At 37.3% G+C, this 25,565-nt stretch overlaps 1 protein-coding gene across 6 annotated transcripts in view; it reads right to left on the bottom strand.

Annotated features, from left to right (window-relative positions):
* The window catches only part of fgf13a (fibroblast growth factor 13a), a 92,197-nt gene that overhangs the window by 7,339 nt on the left and 59,293 nt on the right, over window positions 1–25,565 (bottom strand). For 4 of the 6 annotated variants that reach the window (XM_005467449.4, XM_005467451.4, XM_005467450.4 and 1 more), the window contains 2 exons: window positions 14,845–14,955; window positions 9,856–9,959 (listed from right to left, as the gene is read on the bottom strand). In XM_005467449.4, coding sequence (XP_005467506.1) covers window positions 9,856–9,959; window positions 14,845–14,955 — 215 coding nt within the window. Of the gene's footprint in view, window positions 1–9,855; window positions 9,960–14,844; window positions 14,956–17,285; window positions 19,657–19,728; window positions 22,130–25,565 lie in introns of those variants that run through there. The other 2 variants (XM_005467452.4, XM_003445220.5) reach the window with 2 other exon arrangements.

The following is a 25,565-nucleotide window of genomic DNA, read 5'->3' on the forward strand; positions in this document are numbered from 1 at the left end:
CAAGATCTAACATTAATTTAAACTATATCTATAAATGGAAGCAGATGAAATACAATAGTTAATTACTTGATAGTGAAACCTAATAATGATACATGTGCTGCACGTTCGACAAGAACTGTATCTTAAGTTTCAAGCGTCTGCTTTAATGTGCCATGATAATCATTTAAAATCTATTTGTTCCATTTACTGTAGTGAAGAATGTAGCATAGATAACAGTGATATGACAGATATAGAAGAGTATTAATAAAACATACAGGCAGGATGAATACTATATTCTTATTTGGTCCTAGCTGTTAAATATGTATGAGAAGATCATTATCTTTCTGAGTTTGTCTTTTTTAGTTGAGATTTGTTTGGACAAGCCTATTTATTACTAGTCAAACACTTTTACAATGCATTTAGGTACTGTCTACAAAAATGATAATACTCCTGTGAGACGGTGGCTTAGGGAGCTTTATGTGTACTTGAAGTTGCACATGCATCTTTTAAGGTTTTTTGAACACTTCTTTTCTCTTTCACTGATCTACTGGGTGTGGGAAGACTCTTTAGGACATTGCAATTTTGAAGTTCATCTTCTGGACTCCATACTGTGCAAGAGTTCATATGCCCTTTCAGTTAGGTTTGGTATCTAGCACTTGTATGGGTTTTTGTCATTATTGCTTCAACAGCATCGCTGAGGCTTATTTCCCCTGAGACAAGTGCCTATGTGTGCATGCATGTGTGTGTGTATGTGTGTGTGTGTTGTTGGTGGTGGGGGTATCTGTGTGTATGTGCTTAGCTGAATGTTTGCAGAGTTTGTGGAGCTGCTTGGATGGTAAGCACAGAAAACAGTGTCTAATCTGTTAGGAGACAATTTCCCTTGAGAGAGATCAAGGGACAGTGCGTAAGACTGTGCATAAGGCAAGTAGGGCAAGTCACTGGTGATTGTTCCTACTTTAGAGTTTTCTTCTTTGGACACTTTGAAAATGGAAGTACATAAAGTACATGCAAACAGCAGCATGTGCACAGTTAGTCATATATAGAAAAACCAGTAAATAATAAAGATGCCTCTCACAGATAAGAGTTAGACTCAGTCTTAATCCAAGTTAAAAAACATGACAGGTGAAAATGATGACGTGTCTCCAAGGCCAGCAACCCAGTGTGAGAGCATGACAAACAACATGTCACTACCAGACACAGTCATCTGTAACAGCGTATCTTTTTTTTCTTTTTTTTTTAACAGTTCAACAGTGTCACTTTTGTGAGCAGTAACAGGACTTCAAAAGGCTGAATGTCATCTGTGATGGTTTGGTTTGAAGCGTGTATACAAGGCAGTTAAAGCACACAAAAGACTGGAATTTGTTGAACTTGTTAAAAGAGCTCTACCACATCACACTGAGCCTTTTGTCACACAAAGCCTCAGAAGTTACTCAAGACATAAAATCTACACCTAGCTACAGCAACTGAGAACCAAGCTCATTTATCATACCCTCTCACTGATTTAGCCTTCACAGACCATGCATCAAAAATCTCTGAAAGAAGCAGAGTGAAAGCGAAAGAAAGATGATGACACATCACCTTAATAAGATATATCCAGTTGGCTCAGACCTAGTTCTCAGTTATGCTTCAGTATCATGAGTAACAAAATTCTACTGATAGATCAATGTTTCCACTACCACTGCAATAAGAAACAGACTCTTTTCTGCATATCTTATGTCATTTACGGTCACACTAGTCTCTCTCCTTGCCTCCATTCTGGGCTTTACCGACTTTGTGTCTATGTGTGTGTCTTTTTACCATGTAGCGTCGAACTACCCAATTACCAGAGTTACTAATAATCTTGTATTCAAATGCATGAAAACATATTAAAGGCTTTTTTCTTTTTTGCTTTTTCCAATATTTGTATATTATTACAATCATCTAGCTTTCAAAAATAAAAATTAGAGTGTAAAATCTTCAGTCATGTCCGTGCAGCTGTAGGCGGGCCTATAAGTTTAAGCAGTTAAGTGGCTTCAATGTGTTCTTGTCTCAGGGCACCAAATACTGGATACCCAAAGATCATGCTTTATTTTTAAAAGAGCTAGAAACTTCACATCAGGAGGTTTGAGGTTTGCAGTTTATCCATTTTTTCTTTCCAATTTGTTATTTTTTTACCACTTGTTATAATTATTCCTTCTTAGCATTGCATTGGAACCTACTATAAGAAAATATGTTTGTTTGTTTTTAAGTTAAAATATGCCCCCTTGTGATGCCAAGGGTCCTTTTCCATGCATCCTTTAGGTTGGAAACCTCCCTCTCTCTCACTACTTAAGACCAGTGTGTCAGGACACAGATGAAAAGGACACCCGGTGCATGATTTTGAGATACCAGAAGTTTTGGCAAATCAGCATTTGAGGCCTCGAGGAGGAGAAAAGACCAGCATATCTCAATTGCAACAGCCTCCTTCAGCAGGACAGTCACTCAATGCACTACAAAAACTACTTTGAACATAGAGCCCAAGGATCCATGGGTGGAAGTAGAACAAGCCTGAGGTGGCGATCCATTAGCAGGGACACAAGGGGCAACGTACATAATATTATGCGGGTGGTTTTAATGTTGTGGCTGACCGATGTAGAAAGACTGGGCAGCAGCCATCTCAGTTATGCACGAGCAGCAATTGGAACCAGGACAACAAGCTACTCTGAAGCCAAGAGTTCTGTTCTACCTTTAATAACGAGCCCATGTGGATTTGGCTCGTTACTCTCCTCCTGGAGAAGAATAAGTCCGAGTCTATTGATAAACAGACAGATACAGACACACGCACAGTTAGAGCCAGGATGGAGGAGAGGCTATTGGCCATTACAACTGTATCTGAACCGGTCTCTGGACAGAAGCCTCGCTCGAACTGACGCAAAGAGGGGCCAAAATGGCAGGGGATCCCCATTTCTATTCTAACAGGACTGTGATAGACAGAAACATTCAGACTCTTTGGAGTTCGCTCCAGTAGCATTTTCTTCAGTCAATAGCATGTTGATTGTTCCCTAAAACCAATCTCCCAGTGAAAAAAGAAGAAAATCTTGCATCACTTTAATCATGACTCGACTGCCAGACGAAGCAGGGGGAAATCACTTTAAAAATAGAAAGCAGGACACTATCAGCATAGAATTAATATCAGCCTTGTCATCTCTCTCAAAGCATTTCTCTATGGTGGATTGGCTAAATAGACCTTTAATGATTCCATAGCGCTGCATGGCCTTTTCTTTGAAATGTGCAGCTATGAAAAGTCATTTTCCTAATGCTTCACAGCTGGCAACCTCATTTGGAAAAAAGTTCAGAAAAGCTGTTTTGTTAAAGATCACAGAAATGGCTGAAGTAAATCAGATGAAAATCTCCCGTGTGTTTGATACAGTGAAGATATAACCTGGACAATTACCCCTGCTGTGCTAGTACATTACCTTGTTCCTAGTAATGAAGCCTGGAACTGTTAATACATTTTTTGCATTTAATACAAATGGAATAAAAAAAATTCAGTCCTTGTCTATTCATATATTCCTTCTAAAGAAGCTTTGTAAAGGATGCTTTTATTTAACTTTATAGACCCTCTCTGTATTAGCATGCTCTTTGACATGCCTGGTAGGCAGAATAGAGATGGAGAGTTAAAGGTTATCTTTTCATGATTTATTATCATGAAAAGAGTGCCTTTTTATTCACACATTTTAAAAAAATATTTTCCTGTTCATTAATTACACATTGAATTGTATGATTTGTGGTTCACAGGTTGGCTATCCATATACTCTATGTTCCTATAAAGATGTCAGGCCAGTAGTTCTTAGTTAGTAATTGAATTTTTTTATGTAGTTTTTTATCATTATTAAAACTTCACAGCATTCATACTTAGATTTATAAAATTTTGAAAACGACAAATGAGTTGCATCAAAACAAAGTGCAGCTCTCATTTCAGCAGTCACAAGCTTATTCAAATTTAGTCTTATAAACAAAAGGTTTTTATTGTCAAATAATATTGCATAGACATGTCTTATTCCATTTACAAACAGAGAACCGTCTGCTGTTTTACAACAGCTGAAGGCATGGTAGTATTGCCTGAGCACGGTCTAATAACTGCCTGTAGGAGGGAGACATTTAAAAGCTGATGAAGTGTTAAACATACTGTGCTAAAGGATGTTTCCTTGTCATTTTTAATCTCCATAATGTAAAATACATTGACATGTATGGAAAGACCCACAATCTCCATCTGGGGAATCTGCACGCACACACACACACACACACACACACACACACACACACACACACACACACACACACAATCAAACAAATCAAAAGTGGTATGGGTAACCGTTAAATGAATATTCCATTAGCAAGGCAATCATGTCAAGAAAACACTGTCAGTTACGATGCACTCTTAAATTGTTTGCTTCAGGGGAGTAATTGCAGCCCAGCAATGTTTTCCTGATCCAATCAGCTGGAGGAGAAATACTAGCATAATGGAACTGATCTCCTCTGTAAATATACTGGCTGGATTTCGACGAGACAAGACAAGCCAAATCAATGCTATGTGCGTATTCAGCTGCCGTATCAAAACAAAAATGACACCAATTATGCCAGTGCATTCAGAACTGAGTGTTGTTCTTTGCAGACACATTAATTCACAGTGACTGACTGGGCAGTGGAGGCAAATCTTACTAAAACAGTTTTTTCAGTGCCAGTGAAACTGGACTGAAAGGTTTTTTGTTTTTTTACTTTAGCTAAAGAAGAAGGACATACTGCCAGTGGTGTTCAGTTGTTTGGGGATAAATTGAGATTTTTAATCTAGTGGAAAAGACCCTTGCAAATACCAAACACAAACAGGCACACCCACACAGGGTACACATTTAATTTACAAGCACAAGCACATACACACAGCACAAAGTAGTTAATGACACAGCTCAATGGAGTGAAACCATACAGCAGTGGCTATTTACCAAAGGCATTGTGCTTGCTAAATAGCTGAAAAGGCGAGCACCAACCACATATCAAACAGGAGTGCACTAAAACACAAATACATAATGTACAAGGACATAACACACTTCTTTGATACCGTTCTGTCTGTAATTTTATTTGCTGTGCAGTGCTAGTTCTGAAGAGCGTAACATGGGTTATTTTCTGTAACTACAATTTACAGATGACTCTTGAATGCCTCACATGCTGACAGATGGTATTTGTGACTGATAACACAAACCTCACAGGCAGTAGATTGTCATGAAAAGTGAGAAAAGATTTTTTTTACAACAAACACATGTTGTGGTTACATTTTAAAGAATAAAAAAAGCCCTTTAATGGCCTCTGAAGAAAAATATTCTGACTTAAAATGCATTTTTAAACATAAACTAAAATAGTAAGTGAGACTTCAAAAAGAACCTTTTTCTTTTCCCACCCACTCTTCTGATGATCTGTCCTTTAACTTTTACATTTTTTGGCACTTTTTAAATGAGCATGCAGGACTTCACAGAATGTATGACCACTGTATAGATTTAAATGTCAGGTATTTTAGCCTATAAACTTCAGTAGTTGCCTGATAAATATCTTCACCCCAAGAGGCCTGAACTCTCCTTTTTACACGTACGCTCGCACAGAGCAGTCTAGACGAGGCTCAACTGGAGCCATAGTGACTCACACTAATTCAAATTTGACCCACCAGGAAATTAATAACACCACTTCAAAGGCACCTCGTGAGATATGTGCACACACCTTAGCTCAGGATCTAAAAACATGCTTGCAGATCTGAAACTATATCAGAAAGCAATTTTTTTTATCCATATTAAAAAGCAGTGAGTTGGTAACTGCGTGTTTTTGTTGATTCTTTTAGATTATACCACCAACAGTTATTCCTTGTTAATAATATTAGTCGAATTCTAATGCAAAACATGCTTCATTAATTCTGACAAAGGAGAGAAGCAAACAGGAAAATAGAGGATAGTAAAGTAAACTACATATTAATTGGATCTTCCTCTCCCACACGTTAACGCTGATAGATGAATATATTTTCACTGGTGCATTCTGTCTCACCCACACATGTGCATTCATTTTTCTCACTTTCATTTCTCTCACACTACCTTTTTTTGGTGTATGTCTTCTGCTCCTAAATGTACGGAACACGTCGTAATGTATGATCAAATACACAGGGAGGCAAAACAGTCTATGCTCAAGGTATTCACTTATTGGGATCAAAGGAAATGCAGACTGGTTGAACCCCAAAATGCATATACATTTATAATTAATTACAAAATAATATTTTTGTCTAAAATGTAATCTGCCTATACATGAATTATGGGAATGCCCTTTGTTTTATTACAAACATATTTCCACACTTACTTATGCACAAACCAATGAATGCAGAATAACTATATAACTATATCTATAATATAGCAGCACCACTCAATTCCCAACCCAGAGCACATTATCTGCTGTTCCACTGTTGATTATGATTCTCCCTGCCATAACTGACTCCTGGCTTAATGTGTGGCTAGAAGCCAACACTTTACCAGAGCAGCTATCCCAACAACACATGTACTAATAGCTGGATTTCCATTCACTTCAGTTTCATCTCTAATTTAGCTGAAATAGAAAACTCAACAACCCAATACCCATCTACATTCATGCAATTTAAAAAAACAACTCTATTCCACCTGAGGTCTTCGAAATATATATTTACATATAGTATATGTAATATACTGTTTTAGAGTTGTCCACTGGGATTCCCTCATTTGGATAGAAACTGAGTTTTCAATATGGTGATCTGGGTACTTGTTTCCCTAAAAGATGGAAATATATATAACTCAGATCATCCCACAACGTCTTTTTCATTCATAACACTGATCATGTGGCCAGAATCAGCCAGAATCTCACCAGGATGAGAAAAAGGGGCTAAAAGGACATTACAGACCATCTAGTGTAGTAATGACTCCTTATGTATGCAGATGTCTTACACGTGGAAAGTTCTTAATGTGATTATATAGACTTTGAACTGGATTTTGGGTTCAACAAGAAGGCATCAGTCAGACATTTCAGGAAATCTGGTCAGAAAGTTTGGAATGAATGAATATTATCTGCATAGAAGGGACAGAACCAGCCGTACCACCCCTGATTAGTCCAGTTTGTAAATGTGCTTTAAAATGTTATTTCACATTCACAACAGAGTTGTTGCAATCAAATACAACACATGTAGCCAACTAAAACTGAAACTTAAAAATCAGATTACAAATCTAAAATGTAAATACTACTACTACTACTACTACTACTACTACTACTACTACTACTACTACTACTACTACTACTAATAATAATAATAATAATGATAATATTAGTAATAAGAAGAAGAAGAAGAAGAAGAAGAAGTTGTTAATGGTTTGTTAGTCAAACCTCAGTTTGCAAGCTTTTTTATGTTGTTTAATTTTCATATAACAATTATTGTTATGTTTTTAATTTTAAGTCTATTTTTACGGTAACATTATTTTTAATGCAGACAGTTTCACGTCATTGACAGGTTTTTTTTTTCCTTCAACTTCTGTTAATGTTTTGGCATGTAGGAAAGGTGTTGATAGAAGGGGATAGCCAGAGCACAATTTCCATATAATCTGCATAAAATTTGCATAATGCAGAGAGATTGTCACTCTTCCTGTCCTGCTGTCTGCCTAAAGCACGGATATATTCATGTCTACAAACTGATAGAATGGTAAGAAAATATTTTAATAAATAAAGTGAGCATCTCAGAGACTTTCAGTAAAGACTGAAGGCTGTTGAAACTTTCTCACTTGACTGTAGATTTTTTTAAAAGGCCACATCGATATCATCTCAAATGACTGTAAGTCTTTGCTATAGCTGAATTGTTTTGAATCTAACTGTCTTTTGCAATGCCACCTCTGCAGCAGGCCAATCATTTTGTTTTAATACAGAAAAATTGACTGAGTTATAGTTTACTTTTAACTTGCCAAATAGCATTATTGTTACTTGATCGTGGTAGTAGAGCAGGTCATTTACTAATTATAAAGTTGGTGCTTTGATCCCTGGCTGCTCCAGTCTGTATGCCAAAGTATCTTTGGGCAACATACTGAACCTTGAGTCATCAAAGCATGAATGTGTGTGAAAGTTACATAGAAAGCACTTAGGCATAGAAAGAAATGACTGAATGGGTAAATGAAGTATGTAGTATAAAGCACCTTAAGTGGTTACTGTATGTACACATACTAAATTCTGCCTTACTGGATGTTGAACCTGCCAGATATTTTACTTTTGTAAGACATTGTACAATAGCAGTAATACAGCCCTCTAAGTGAGGGGGCTTATCAAAGGCTTATCTAACATTTACTATGGGTTAATTAGCATACACAGTTTAGTTAATGTTAGTTCATGCTCAAGTGGATCTCTGTCAAATGTGCATATGTTTATTAGTCAAGCAAACTTTAAGCCTGATCCATTTTTTTTAGGGGAGGAAAAACTGCAAAGACAAACAGACACACTTGCAGCTTGGAAGTTCCACATGAATTCATAGCAGCAATTGCTTTGTCAGGGAGCCAAAGGCTTAAGGCTGATATCGGCTTAAGAAAAATGTCCCAGTATGTCGTAAACAGCATGCAAACTATCTCTGGATTGTCAAACTTTCTTTAGTCCCTCCCATCAGCACTTAACCTTCACACCAAAGCACCAGCAAATCTTTGTTCAGTACCAAAAAGAAACCTCCAGAGCTGCAAAAAAAAGCCAACACAAAAGTGGAAAAACCTGCAGTTTAGTTTCTTCAAATGGTAATCAGAGTCCACAGACTTTCATGTTGAAATGTCCAGCTTGGCAGTGCTAAAAAATTATATTTACTTCAGGTACTGAAGATTTTTTGGCTCTCTGGATAGTTTCCTCTTTCATGGGGTGATCATTAAAGTGAACTTCTTAATGTGTGTGTTGTTGGTGCCTTTAGGATCATTTTAACGGATTATGTGACTTATTTCATGGCTTTCATTTTGCTACAGTCATCTAAAAAGTTTGTGTCTTAGTTTTGGTGAGTGAAATTTTAGTATTTTATTAGTTTGTTACTTGTCACCAGTTACCTGATATGTCTGTCTATGCATTGTAGCCATACAGTTAATGATTGCAACTTTCTAACCAAGATAGCAACTTCTGAAAAAATCAACAGTAGCCAATATATAAATCACAATGGCCTGTGTGAAGTACAAAACCAGCGAATGAGTCTGGCTACATATTTTATGCTGTCTGCATTCAGTACTAATTTTTCATTGTCAATATTTTCTTTTCACATTTAAGGTTTTATCTTTACTGCCAATTTCCAATTTAAAGTAATGATTTCAACTTCACATAAACCTATTTATTAAGTTGTATTTGTGTGTGTGAAAAAGTAAATTCAGGCCAGAGACAGAGTGGCCAGGAGGTTTGATCATCTTCTTTGTTCATCACGTTATTTCCAAAATGTGTAACAGATAATTTGTCAGCAGCAACTGCAGAATAAAAAGTCACAAGATCATTAGGTTTGTTGTTTCTGAGCTTGAAGCCATTAATTATTTAGGAGACCTTTTACCATAAAGAACAATTCTTAGTAATTTGATTATGAAGTCATTCTGTCTACAAGGAATGTGTGCATGGAAGCCCTCTGGGTGCACATCTAACCAGCCTGTCAGTCTTCTTAGTGACACCTGCCACTGAGAAGCAGTACGGTGGCATTTGGAAAAACACACTAATAGGGACATTAGCCAGGCAAACAACTGAATTATGCACTTTTTCACTTTTGAACCTGCTTACACACTCCTTGAACTTTATATTAATGTTAAATTAGGTCATTTTTTGCTTTGTTTTGTTCTGTTTTTTTTTTTTAGTAAGGCTTAGTATGAGGTGTCTTACCGATGTGTACAGGTAGCCCTCACTGTTCATAGCCAGATAGAGTTTGGTCTGCACCCCCTGGATGGCCACAACTCGTAGCCCCACTGGAATAAGGTTGAACATGGCTAGAAAGAGATTGGACAAGAGAAACAAATGATAACAAATTTATTCTGCAAACAGTACACTTATGTTAAACAACATATATGGTAAATAACAAAAAAAAATGCAACTTTGGTACAAGTTTGAAGTTGTACTGAAAAAAAATGTAAATGTGAACCAATTACAATACTGTTTTATGATTTTATTGTTTCACTGATATTACAGCAGCAATGTCATCTAACAGTAAATGGGGTTACTATGGCCACAAGTGCAGGAGGACATGTCATGCTGTTTTTAGTAACTGTAGTCAAAGCACAGCCAGTACAGCAAAATGCAATCATTGAGAATCATTGAAGAATCCACTGGTAATGGTAACAAAGAAAGCAACCATATGTTTATTGTTTTAGCTCTTGTGTTGCTAATTCTGCATTCACATTGAAGAAAGAAAAAGAAAAACTTGCATAACTTTGCATGCATAGACCACATACAAACACACACACACACACAAATATACAAAAACCTGTCTATGACCGGAGGGCTGAAAGCAAGTTGTGAGGTTGACAGAGCCAGCGGCAGCCCGGCTGCTGAGTGTAGTATATCTCTACCTAATTAGTGTTAGCCTGTATAGTGTGTGTGTGTGTGTGTGTGTGTGTGTGTGTGTGTGTGTGTGTGTGCACGTGTAGATTTCATAAGTTGCTGGCACTGAACACCGCAGGCTGACTAGAGGAAAGCACATGAATGTCCACCTGAGAGTCTCCATGCTTGCTTCTGTTCCCAAAAAAGGAAACTTCTCGCCTATTGTACTGACTATTGTTGGACACACTCCCAAATTCCACTGCCACTGCTGTGTGTTTTTGTTGTAACATTTGATGGTACTAAATAAAGCAAGTAAAGTCCATAGAAAAAAAACATTTCTCTTAAATTTCCCCTTTTGAGTGTCAAGAGTTTATATTATCACATTATAAGAACTTTTCAATTTACACACGCAAGAAGACAAAGTAAACTTCTGTCAGTTGAGCTGTGAGTCAGTGTGCTTCCTTACTATAGATCCTCTTGTCAGCCACTTAGTAGATCTGTAAAGTCCTTAGAGCAAAGCACACTATAGGGGCTTTATGATAGGCTATTTCTTTTGCTCTTAATAAAAAAAACTACTGACTCCCTTCTCTCTGGATTTTTTACTATACACAATGCATGATATATTTACTTTGTACTGCATTTTCAGGTCATTTCTGATTCTGCGAAAAGTCCCAGAACCAGTCACTCTCTAGCTCTGTCTCTTTCTTATCTCTCTACTCCTCTTCTTTTAATCTTTATTTTTGTTTCCGTCTTCAGTCACCACATGAAATATCCTTCCGAAAATACACTCCTGTCTCTTCTAATATCCTTATTGACATGTTTCAAATCATCTATCCAAGCTATCCTCCTGCTTAATGCTAATGAATGCTGTTTATGCATGGCGGATGCTCTTCCATGCATCCACAATTCTCAGAGAGATTCTTAGGTGCTGTATAGTTGAGTCAGCTGCAGAGTAAAAAGTCACAAGCCCATTAGGTTTGTTGTTTCTGAGCTTGAAGCCATTAATCAGGAGACATTTACCATAATCTTCAGTAATTTGATTATGAAGACATTCTGTCAACAATGATTGTGTACATGCAAGACCTCTGGGTGCACATCCAACCATCCTGTCAGTCTTCTTAGTGACGCCTGCCACTGAGAAGCACTGCAATGGTGACATTTGGAAAGAAAAACACTAGCAGGGCCGTTGTTAGGCAAACAACTGAATTATGCATGACTTGTTCACTCTTGGACCTGCTCACATACTTGGCTATTATAATATCTATTATTACATGTTTCAAATAATCCATCCCATGAGTGTATTTTCTAGCCATTTAAAATGACACATGAATTAAATGGTGACTTGGCTGATCACAAGTAATATAAGCAGCTCTCATAAAGTACTTTGGTAACGTCTAGTTTATAATGCCCTTGTTATACAACAGTTATCATACTTTTTCTCTAATCTATTCATTATATAATCGGACTTTCTGCTTATTTCTCCTCTCCTAACAACTCTAACTCCTGCTTACTGCTCCTGAATGCTGCATTTGTATGATAGATTTTCTTTCATGCACTCACAATTCTCAGTGAGATTCTTAGGTGCAGTATATTTAAGTCAGATTGTTAATTAACTTGTCTGGCTAAAGATGCATCCCCTCTCAAACACAGAAAGGAAGACCATCATCATTACTGCAGCTTTCAAAAAGATCATAACGCTCTATCTTGAAGACCTAAAAATTACAGTCTGGTGCATATTGATGTTCTATACAGCTCAAACGTAGGACCCACTACAGAGTTTCTGCAGTATTTTTAGGTGTACTCTAGCTTATGCATTTAAGATATAAATATTTACGGAGGTATAAAGACTTTGGACCTGTGTAATTCAATATTGCATCGACTATTCCTTGTCTGTCATTTTGAACTGATTTAATGGCTCCTTTTCTCTAAAACCTCTTGCTGTTCTTGTCTTTGTAATTGCACCCTTCTCACTGCATCATTCAACTGAGTTTTCTGCCACGATACTCCCACCGCGATGTGCACGTACACATCTGCACTCTACTTCATTTCAGAAGGATTACCAGCTGGTTTACTGATGGGGATTTTCGAGAGGTGAAACTCAATTACTTCTTGAATCCTAGAAACACCTGAGCACACTGGAGAGGATGATAGGTCTACCACCCACTCACAGACCTTTCCTGCTGCACGGAGGAACATGGAGTAAGAAGGGCGAGGTGGCCTGAGGGACAGTTTTCACAATTGCTTGCAAGCTGTCTAAGTTCCACGTACTAACAGCCACGAAGTCACAGAACAGTCAAATTTTAAATACTTTCTTTTACTCATTCTGGGAGCAACATGACAGCAATTAGAGAAGCCTGAATATGACAATATGACAAAGTATTGAAGCTTAAAAGGAAGCTGTGGTGACAACAGTGTAAAGCACTTCTCTGGTGAGATTAGTGTTGAACTAGTGACTCGTTGGTTGAGGAAAGTGGGTTACTTAAAAAAAAACACAATGAATTAGATAAATAATAAATAAGATTCTTGTGTTCAGCTGCAAAAACATGATGTGATTTGACTGTGTACGACATAACTGATGTGTTACACATTAGCATCCGTACCAATTAGTTTGCCCTTTGGGATTTAGAGTATCAAAAATTACGGATTCAAACAGGTATGAGGTATGAGGTATGAATGCATTACTGCAAACACAAGACTGACAATAGTGTGCATGCTGAACCGTGAAATGCCCTCCTTCTTTCAAAACAAAAATGAGTTGCCTCATTGTAGTGCTTGTTTTTCCCAGTAGGTTTTCTTAGTTGTGATGCAACACAAGAAAATATCTGATACTGTATGATATGGGAGGAAAAATCCATATTATTCTGTGAGACTTGTATGTCTTATCTGTGCCCGGGTTTAACAGACAAACTTGGTCTTCTAAACAAGTGAAAGTAACAAACATCAAATCTTTGTTTGTTTTTGGGTTTCATTTTTGTTTTGTATTGTTTTGTTTTTTCTGTGTATCTGTGTGTGTGTCTACACATTTAAGAAGGTCCTCTCCCACCATCACAAGACACCAGTAGCTCCAAGAGGACTGTGCTCTCCGTCACCATGGAGACAAGCGCACCCAGCGCCTAACAACGCTATTTTTGGAGCAGTGCAAAGAGCTTCACTCTTTCTTCTTCTCCTATTCAGCAGCAATCTTTATTTTTCTCCTCAAAACTATTTTAGTCCCATAATGCAGGTCAGTTGTTGCATAAGTTAATAAAAATGAGCCCATCCAGATATTATGGGTGGGCTGGTCTGTGTAAGAAGTGAAGTGCAACGTTTTTTGGGTGCATGTTTGTTTAAGATGTTTCATAAGCTTTGTTTATACTAAGGTACGGTGTGCTCTGTGTATTATGGAACTTGGTATTCTTATATTTAAGAAACAAACTTCACAGGAAATTATAAGGTATTGTTCTGCTTAGAAAACATCCTACATCCACAGAGTTGCTATTTATATGTTGGAAACACCAAGGGACTCAATGAATACTAATTCAAAAGCCTCAGTAGTGTTTACATCCACTTAGTGGTGAGATTACACAGCACTGAATAAATCCTGTTTCACAGAATACTGTGCACACTTTTTCCACATTGTTAAATATTATATTCACTCAGCAGCTATTTTATCATTTTAATCTTTGAGGGTAGTAGTGCTCATTCCACCGTCTAATTAAAAGTTGGTCAATGTCTGTTGTATTGTTACGAGACAAGTGCCTGTGCTATTCCACTTCCATTGATCTCTTTAATCAATTGGAAAACAAAGAGCTAGTGGGTGTGTGGCAACGAAAGGAATGCATCCACACATAGTGTAAGGCACAACTAGATCTCATGACAGAGGCAGTGTGTAGGAGTGAAAAGCCTGTTATGACCTGTGTTCAGTTTAGAAAAGGATGATTTTGATCAGATCAAATTAAACAGGGTCACTGTTTCACCGCTTAGTTTGTATACGTGGAAACATGTATACAAACTTAGTATTTTCTCTGTACAAAGAAAAAATTAATGGAAAAAAAAAAATCAAGATCCATTTTGAACAGTTTAAATGCTGCTCACTATTAGAGTTTAGCATTTAAAATCAAGCCTAAGAAAACCACAAATAAGGAGAAAAAATATATATCAGCTCTCCTATAGCAGTTTAAGGAACATGGACTTCATGACAAACCTGAAGCAGTCTTGACACACTGCAAGATGAATATAGGTAGTGTAGCCTCAATTATAGTACATAGTATAGCATAGTGCTGACAAAAGGTAAAGTGGGTGCATGATTGAAAAATAAGTGGAATCAATACTTCTGTAGAAAGGAGTGAAACTTACTGTAACCATTGTCCTCCTCCTTTGTTCCATCAATGGTTCCATCTGCCTGCAGCTGCAGGTGGAAACCTTGTCGACTGTAGAGTTTCGTCACAATCCCCTTCAGCTGGGGCTCTGTGGAAGTAGAGAGCAGAGAGGAGGACACAAGGATGAAACCACAACGTACAAGGTGGAAGATGAAGTGATTTGTAGGTTTCTAATGGGACATACTGGTGCTTGGATTGTACTGTGTTCCACCAGCTTTTCAGCTATTAAAACCACAAATAAAAGAAAGCAAAATAAATCGCTTGAGTCGACAGGTAATTAATGAGGCTGAGTGGCACACGTGATGGGAGATAAAAAAGGAGCAATAGTCACAAATGAATGCGATGTTGTGAGACACCTGTCAGTCGAACAAATGCAACCAAAATGAGTAAAAACATGCTGGAAGAAGTATATTCACTTACTTTGCTCTCACCTTCTTGTGGAAAAGAATTAGAGACATTTTAAGGTAATTATGTCTTTCTAGACAGCATTAGAGACAGATTCTGGCCTCAGTTAAAGAAGCTGCAGTCAGACACGTTCAACTGACCATTTAAATGGCAAACTATTAAGAGCTACAATTATATCAAATTGTGTTGTGTCAACATTTTAAAAAGTATGGTTTCAGTCTTTCCTCTGCAAAATCTAAGGGCCAGTAGCTTAACAACAGAGATGAGACCAAAGATGGACAAGAATATCGACATAAGAAATTGGCTCTGAGGGCAAGAAGTGATTTAAAATGGCTGAAATTATTTCTTGCAAGTAACCCCTCTTTCTCAAGCCATGCTTCTTGTCAGTCTCTACTCCATCAGACCTGCCCAACAGATGTACAGCTACAAAAGTAACAAGGAATACTAATAAAAATCTAAACTTCAATGAAAAATGGTATATTAAATGCTCTCAAAATGTTTGAGGCACACTTTAAGAGACAAATAGCACCGCGAATTACAGTGCATGATACTTCAGTCTAATTTTGCATGGTAAGGAAAGCGTTAGATTTCTGAAATATCTGTTGAAAGACTTGGAAAAAAAGATGAAATGGAATCAAGATAGTCTTACAGAATAGCAAAAGCCTGCACTACCGTGTTCATCAACAGAAAGGTCTTAAAAGACAATAGTTTTAAATATTAAATCTGTTTTGCCTGCCTGTGTTACATTAGTGTCTGATAAGTGCTAAGTGCTCTTCAGTCTTTGGTTACTGTCCCAAGTGAAGTGTCCTTTACTGTTGTTAACCACACCATTCAGCTGTCCTATCATCTCATCCATCTTTCAGTACTGTGATCATCAGCCTTACTAAGGTTACTCTAGCTGCGCCAAGGTTTATTCAGTCTATAAAGCAGGGCTAGCGTAATAATCGTGGTATAAAACTTTGCGTATAGACATAAAGGAGACTAAATGCATTAGCTCTACAGCTGCATGTACATATAGTGCATTTCCTTAAAGATGAGGCACCATATACCGGCCAAAAAGACAACACCCGTTGCTTTCCCTACAGGATAACTGGAAACTGGATGTTAGAGAGATGCAAAAACTGCAGGATAGTGAAAGTGTTATATAACCACGTCTTAACTTTCAGGTGAATTATATACAGAAATAAAAAACGACTTGAAAATGAGTGAATTGAACAGAATAAAGTGTTAAGAAAATACAGAGATGAATGTTGTAAGGCTATAGGGTCATACCCACAAACATAAGGAGACTGACACTATAGTAAGATTTGAGGCCACTGCAATAATACAAGAAATTGCGGCCACTCTGGACTTGGGTTTACATGTCACAGTAGAACTACATACCTAAAATACAGAAAATTCTGAACAATACTGTATCTGCCAATGCTTTTATTCCTGCTGGATAACTTTCAACAACAAAGCATTTGGCAACAGCATGCAGGAAATATTATTTGGAGCAAATTGTGAGGTTTGCTTAAAATTCTAAATGAAAGTTGAGACCTGCTTATTTAAATGTGTGTATCTGAAGTTGAATATTAATCTGTTTTTAAGTTCTGCCATCCTGGAAACCAAGTATTACAGTCATTTTGGAAACTAAAAAGAGTGAAATTTATATTGCTTTTGATGGAGTGATTATACTGGAATTGGAACAGTGAATCTTATTAATTTGTGACAGTGAAGTCTTATGTGATTAATCACCTAAGCCTTTTTTGCATCTAGTTCAGTAGATAGGCAACGAGCGATTGATTTGATTTATCCCTCACTATTATTTGAGATGCAAGGCGACTTCTGTGTTGATACACTTGATAAGCGTCCCTTTCAATCTTACACCAACTTTGTCATCCATATTTTCCGAGAAAGTGAGCAGTACATAGTAAATATCTTTTTTTAACTGAAAAAAATGGCACATGTAATAAGAAAGGTGATGATCAGAGATCAAAAATGTGAGAGCCTGATGAAATTGCAACAACAGACCTGGTCGTCTCCTTCGCCTTTTCTTGGAACCAAAGAGTTTGACTCGTGAAAAAACGTTTAGTCGACTTGGTTTTTCACAGCTTCCTTTGGTTTTACTGGGGCTGCTAACGCAGCGGCAGGCATTAGACTTCTCCCGCTCCCTCGCCTGCCTTTTTTGCCTTATGAGGGAGCTGGCAATCGCTGCCGCCATAGCCAGTTTGGCAGCGCTCTGGGGGAAAAACTTCCAGAGAAACGGGAAAGATGTCACCCCCTTTGAATCCAAGAGATTGGATTCTGAGGGGAAATGTCCAAAATCCGATGCAACAACAACGATGCGTTAAATATAGGCTACTGTAGAGCTTTCAAAGTGCACTATAGTGAAAATGAAATAGTCCCAGGGGTGCAGCGAAGATGGCTAGATAATGTCCACATGGATCATTTTGATCATTAATTTAGTCGGTTTTCAGAAACTGTCCGTTGTAGCCTCGAGAAAAAAGTGAAACGTAACGAAAAGGGAAAAAAACAAACGTTCCATCCGAAGCTGTACAAAGACTTTGGTCACAGCACATTACATCGTCTTCCGAATGTATCATTTTTTCGGCATCACAACAAATACGCACAAATACAGTTTTGTGAGCAGTTTTCCGCTAAACTACATGGTCGCACACATGGTAGTCGTGAATGAAGCTCGGTGCGCAGTCATAGGATGGAAACACCTGTTTGCAGACGCCTGGGGAGTGTGCAATGCTCGTTATCTGATTTCCCTAATCTCTTGCTGTAGCTGCTACTGTTAAGAAAAAAACGAGAAAAAGAATCAGACCGCTTCTTTAAACGACATCGCAGATGATGTAAACGAATCACAACAGAGATTCCATTGTTTTTCTTTCTTTTGTTGAATCGAAGCAAGACAAGGTAACAGCAGGAGCTCCCTCATTCTGGGTCAGTATCCGAGACCGGCTCAACCACAAACTCAGCTGTTCTACCGAGAGCATCCCACCTACAACCAAGAGAATGAGCAGTGGGGAGGAGGGAGAGGACGGGGAGTCTAACTGGTGAGACACAGACCAAGTCAGTGTGCACAAAAAGATGCTCACACTCACACACGCTTGACTTACAGTAGAGATAATTCATATTAGGAGAAAGGTATGTAGACATGTGGGGGCGGAAAGTCCAGAGAGAGAGAGCGAGAGCGAGAGAACGAGTAGATGGAGAGAGAGAGCACATCACAGACCTTTCTGATTTCACTTGACAGAAGTGGACAGAAAGTTACTCAAAAAATAAAAACTACCAATATAACTCATTTTCCCTATGGAAATATGAGAAAACAGAATGTGAAAAAATAAATCCCACATTTTAAACTGAGGTGAGAACGAACTCCCAGCCACATATTACTTGAATTATATGAATTTTAAACATTTAAAGTTGTAGTGTTTTTAAACATTTGTTGTTTCCAATGCCCGCCTAAAGGTGCAGATGACTGTAAAGAATAACCCTAACCCCCTAACTGTTCAGTTAACGTAAAATGAAAATAATGTATTAAGACTCAACCAACAAAATCATAGTGGATTAACCATCAACATGCATCCTTAAAATGTCATAAATCCTCACTTAACATTAAACATCGAATTGAACAAATTGAAATCACCCTAATCTAAATCCCTTCCCACCATCATCGTGGTGTAATTTTCTATTTCTTAATGTTACAGGTGCTACAGGTGAATTATGAATTGACTTTATGAAAATCGAAACGTAGTGTCAGGAAAAAAAAAACGTAGTCTGGAAACTAAAGCTGAAAACAACTTGTCACCTGACTCACAGCGTCCGTTGTTTTACTGAGAATATTTAACAGACTAACCAATGCTGCCATCTAGAGTTCTCAAACAAAACTGTAAAAAAAAAAAGTTATTGATATTTTATTTATATCCACTGCTTTATAAATGAGACCAGTAACACACGTCAAGTTTATAACTAGCGTTAAATAAATATGAGCTTGCGGATAACTAAGTGTAAAATCTGGCGAAGTAGAAGTGCAATAAAATCAACTGAAAGGCATTTAGAATTAAGCTCGACAGAGTATAACTCCTTTTTTATTATTCTGAAAATAACGCGCTTAAAAACACTACATTTGAAAAAGGTTTGTTTAAACAAGATAAAATCAGTGAAGTACATAAGTGAAGATGAGATCCCCAGACTCTTTGTTTGTGTGTGTTGTTGTTGTTTTTGGAGCGTTCTCCACTTCAGCACCATGGACAGCAACTTAAACGCAGTAGAATACAAAGAAATGGACCAAATGGACCAGACGACAAAACACAATAACTGACTTTACTAGAAACACTTTCATAAAAAAAAGATAGAAATAAATACGAGTTTTGTCCCAATAATTAAAGATAATTGTTTTTTCTTTTCTTTTCTTTTCTTTTTTTTTTAAAGCAGCATAAATTCTAAAACAAAATAAGCAGCCTACCTGAAACAGATTTTCTCAAGGGAAAAGTCATATTTTGTCAACAGCGTAGCCAAAGCAGTGACTTGGATACTTGCAGTCCTTGGGTGGTGAAGTGAAGGCGAGTAGACGATATATTCAGCAAAGTTCAAACCATTGTCAGACAACTGTCAGAGGCGTAGTGGAAGAGAAAGCATCGAGGCGTGGCCATCAACAGGAAGATCGTTATAGGACATTAGCGACAGGCTATTATGGCTTCGAAAAAGCTCATTAAAGATTAATTTAGAGGTCTTTTTTGAGCGCCAAACGCATACGTGTATTCAATGTATTGCTCCGCTCGGAGGGAAGTCGGACGAGGGGGGAGCAGATTGAAGACAAATGAACAAAAAAACGCAGGCTAAGCTTGTACTTCCTTCTTGAGGCAGTGCAGACTGTTCTCATATTACAAAAAATTATGTAAAATGATCCGATAATGCATTGACTAAACCTGTTATACAGGCCTGTCCACTTTCGACGGAAAAATATCGATAAGCATTCAACAGAGACAACAGTACACATTAGACAGAGTATATTTTTGTCCGTTTTTGCACTCAGTTCCTTGAAACTGTTCCTTTCTCAAAATGCCCAGTAATACTGAGGCTGACCAAATATAAGATGGGATTGTTATTCAGTATTGCAGTATGCATTTCTCTCAGTGCAAACCACGAATCATGGTCTATTGGTTTGATTATACCATTTAATATGAGCCAAAGTACAGAAAAATACAGTGTATAGTGACTTGATCGCAAACGGCCTTAAACTGAAAGCAGAGTGACTACAACTACAACCTGAGTGATGGGGGCAGTGTACCCTGACTGACCATATGCGCTTTCTTAACACTAGATGGAGCAAGTGGCCAGGCTATAGAGCAATCAATGCACCCTTAAGGGAAAAACCTACATGAGTAATCTTAAATTTGGTATAGAGTAGTAGAGAAACACTTAAGCTCTAATCTAAACTTAAATCCATAATGTAATAAGATGGAGTATGTCTATACTATTATAACAGACATGACCCCATAGTTCAATAAAATAACTATTATTACAATGGGGCCAGTAATTGTCTCTTTTTTCTGCTTAAGTTATAGTTAAATTTAGAATCAACACACTAAAACTGACTTGTACTGTTATGTACAAACAATATGGCATATTGTAAAATGACACCTTTAGGTACTACAGCTTATTTAGATAAGTTAAATGCCTAACACCAATTAGGTGAAACGAACAAATCATCAAGGTCAAGAGTGCAAATAAACAAAAAAGGTTAGAAATTGGATGATAGTGCACTGATCAAGAGTGCATAGTAAGTCGCTCTAATGAAATATATTTCAGGGATTTTGTGGGCCCTGAATCACTAAATATATATTTACTGAGAGGTGGAGTGAAACAATTCTAATCTTGTTACATTACAATGGTCTGCTATAAAAGCTTGGATACCGTAATTCACATGGATATTAGTGAGTTTGACACGTACCACCCACTAGAACATTTGTGCACACTAAGCACACCCACCATGATAAAAGCACTCCCAGACAGGAGCAGCCTCCCCCAGCTGGAAAATGTGCCATCACACTACAAAAATAGCTCTGAAGCGACTTGAGGAATTGATCCAGCCTCCAAACCTCCCAGATCCCAACTTAGTCTGGAAGTTTCTGAACAAGATGGATTTACAGGGGCATCACCTTGCAACCTAAAGAGCCCAAAGAATCTGATCTGTCCCTAAGTCCCAAAAACCACTGTAAACCCACAACCCTGTGTCCATGTCCAATTGATTGAGAACTGTTTCAGAAAAAGAAGGAAAATTTACACAATACATATTAGGCAGTTGGTTTGATTGCTTTGATAGATAACTGTAAATTGTTCACACTCATTTACAATATACTGATTTACAAGAGATGGGCTCAAATGGCGTCAGAGTTGAAAGTATTTAATTTTTCCATTCACCATCTTCAATGTGCTTCATAGATAGCTCCGTATCATCATCTAGAGATAACCTTTAGCCTCACACGTTCTAACAGTATAGGACTGCTAATAAAATATAATTATAATATTAACATATTATATTAGTAATAAATATCCTTTAGAGAGTCATTATCTGTAAAGCAGCTTGCACCGTAATGTATGCTAGCTGTAGGGGACATTTTCACTGTGATTAATATCGCAATGCAAAACCAAATATTGGCTGTTGTAATCAATTCTGCACAGTTTTCATATTTCCTTTCATTTCCTTCCTCCTCACTTGAAATGCTTAGCTTTGTAAACACCAGAATTACAGACATAGACAAGAAATATTTTATGTTGAACATGTGCACATGTGTATTAAGGTACTGTAGCTATGCTGTGGTTGTCAGGAAAGGGGGGATTGGGTGTGGGGATGTTCAGTGGCACAAATGACACTGATAATAATAAAATAAAGTTATATAGTAATCGCTCCATCATTGTTGTTTGTAAAGATGTTCCAGAATAAAATATACCTCTATTCCACTTCTGTCTTCATATATATATATATACACGTATATATATATATATATATATATATATATATATATATATATATATATATATACACACGTATATATATATATATATATATATATATATATATATATATATATATATATATATATATATATATATATATATATATATATACACATATACACGTATATATGTGTGTGTGTGTGTATTTGTAGGACAAAAGTGGAATATAGCTGTACTGCGCTCATTTGATGTCTTGCTCTCATGAATTATGCTGTCAGAAAATCAACAGATTGGAGATAACACAGTAATCTCTGGCTTTTATCCAAATGCAAAATCTTTTCCTTTCTCAACAACAGAAAGAAACAGACTGACCTCTGTAAACAACACCTATAGACACAGTAAATAAGACAAGTCAGTAAAACACAAGGGCAAACACAAACACAGAAGCTGTCTGTTTGTGTGTGTTTGGATGCTTGTGTAGCAGTATGCCCTGGGTACATTAATTACTGTAGTGCCCCAGAATGCCAGTCTACTGTAACCTCCCTGGGGCACCTTGCCTCTGCTGTGCCCACACACATGCATTCATACACAAAGGAAGACTGAGAAAATAGCTTAAAATAGCTAAAAACATACAACTTTGATAGTATCTGTCATAACTGTAGTAATGCAGAGTCTATAGGGTAGTCTGCCTGCACCAGAATCTTAGAACAGAAAACATACAGCATACTTTTTCCCAATTTCCTTTAATTTTCTGTAATATACGTAAATGTTTACATTAATATCTATATTAGCTTTACTTATAATACAGACACATTTAAAATATAAAAGATGTTTAAAAGCCAGGACTTGGAGGGGGGAAAGAATGTTCAGCCTGTATATACATGTAACTGTCCAGCAACCACAAAAGAAACCCAAAGGGTCACCCAAGTGCTCCATCATCTCTGGCAAAAAAGGGTTGAACATCAGAGGAAAACTAGGAGATAGCATGTGTATTCCCAAGGTTGAGTGCTGTGTTAACCTTTATATTATTAAATATCACCAAACAATTAAAGCTATCTCATCTTTTTAATAACCCAAGGCTGTCATGATAACACCTAGCTCTTAATCATTTTTTCAAATTCTGAAAGGAAATTGGCCTCCAAGGGCAAACACTGAAAAAATGCAGCGGTTAACCTTGCCCGTTGTGTTTAATAGAGGGCAAAGTTGCATGGTACGATGTGCTACTGACTGTATCAAGATATTTAATGTCAAAGTAAATTGTTATCTTCACACACCATTTCAAATGGCAATAAGAGGATATTTAACCTTTTTGTACAGCACAAGGGGATTAAGTGAAACATTATAAGGGAGACAGGAACAGGCTCATAAGCTCAGAGGGTTGCTGCTCTAATCATTTAGCTCTTTGGCAACATTCTCCTGGCTTTTTGCTCTTTGTGTGCGTGTGGGTAACAGTCACTCCACTCCAACAGCAGCTTGCAGCATGCTAGGCCACCAGTGCCATAGTGATACCACGCATTGCCATGGAGACCGCACATACGCAATAGGGTGTGTGTGTGTGCCTGTGTGTGAAAGAGAGACAGTGAGAGAGAGAATGGGGGTTGGGTTTTACAGAAACTATCATTCACTCAATATTTCAGTAGAGCATGGTTCTACAACTCAGTCATGGGTGACTGGCAGAGCCATAGCAATAATCGCGTCATCTCTCCAACTCTTTCTGAACCAGAGGGCTGTGCTCACTGTATGAAACCAAGGAGTCAGTAGACTGAAACTGGAGGACAATCTATTATTTCTTCCTGTGGATGATTCAGGATCATCTCTAGAGCCCCACCATGGGAGCCAATATCTATTTTTCACAAGCTTATATGCTAAAACATTTCCACAGTGGCTGTAATTCCTAAACAGTTGATGCAATTAAAAAAAAGTCTGCACCTCAGTCAGACACAAAATTACAAAAAATGGTGACACAGTCCAAATACTTCTTCTTCACTGTCTTTAAGTAATTTACATTAATCGACAAGGCATGTTTGTTTTTAGCTGGAGTGAAAATACGATAAAATATATATTTTTAAACATCTAAAAGGCATTAATAAGATAATCTCTGAGCTTTTTCCAAGTCTGCTCCTCATTAAATCACCAGTTCCATCTCCACCTCTCTTTAAAATGCTAAAGCTAATTAGGAACAGACGGAATGCCTGGCATTTGTCAGCTAACCTCTCCCCTTTTGTACAACAACCATCTTCAAAGTCTTTATCTGCTGATTAGCGCTGCCATATTTTCTCTCACACAGATGACTACTAAGCTTTTTTGTACCCAAGTGACAGGAAAATAATTCTAATTCGTATATCAATGGAAGCTAAATATGGCAGTGAGACATAGGACCTGAGCATCTGCCAGACACTTTGTGCCTGTTTGTTTGAAAGCAATACAGATAGATGTGGAGATTCACTCCTGAGTAATTGTCATCATTTAGATGTTTATTTGCGTTCTGAGAATTTGCAGCTAAACGTGAGGGATAAAATTAGACAAAGATTGTAATTGTGATTTTCAAACAATATGACATTGATATTAGTGCTGTTATTTAATGAAGTATTTAAAGTATATTAGCTACTGAATATAACAAATACTGCCATTGTGACGGTACAAACAGCACAGAGATTTGGCCATCTTTTTGCTTTTTACTGAGTGTTTAACTCATTTAGTTGTTTTATTTGTAGTGAAGAAACATTCTATTTTTAGAGTCAATTACAGCCTTTAATTCAATTTAGGAAGGATGCAATGCTTAAGTTTATAAAAATAAAATGACTGACTTTGAGGTGTATAGTACGTCCTGATTAAAAATCCTCTTCAATGTGTGACAGTTTATATATTTGTTTAGACATAACATGTCCTTTACAGATGTTTGATATACTTTATAAAGAAAAAACTCAGAATAAGACAAAGAATACACTGCTGAATCTGTTTAAACATCCCTGACTGTAGCTGTCACTTGTTAATTTACATTTAGACAAATTAACAAGTGACAGCTTTTGCTGGGAGCATACTTTGGGCTTTCATGTTCTCTGACCTTTGCTCCTATTGTGCCTCAAAATGTGAGCCTATGTTCCAGTCTGAGTGTATGTGTGTAAAATATGTGTGTAAAGATTCCTAGGCTGTAATGATGTGGCAAAATCTCTGTCATAGTGTAAGAAATAGCAGCATCCTGCTCTGGATGACTAATGGGGCAAATGTTCCCTCATTATTTCAGCACATATGTAAATATGAAACGATCAGCTAAAGAGACTTCCAGTTTTCTTGTCCTCTTACCCTTACTTCTTTTCAGACTTCAAAGATGAGAATGATTGC

This window comes from Oreochromis niloticus, linkage group LG2 (assembly GCF_001858045.2).
Source record: "Oreochromis niloticus isolate F11D_XX linkage group LG2, O_niloticus_UMD_NMBU, whole genome shotgun sequence".
Classification (NCBI taxonomy): Eukaryota; Metazoa; Chordata; class Actinopteri; order Cichliformes; family Cichlidae; genus Oreochromis; species Oreochromis niloticus.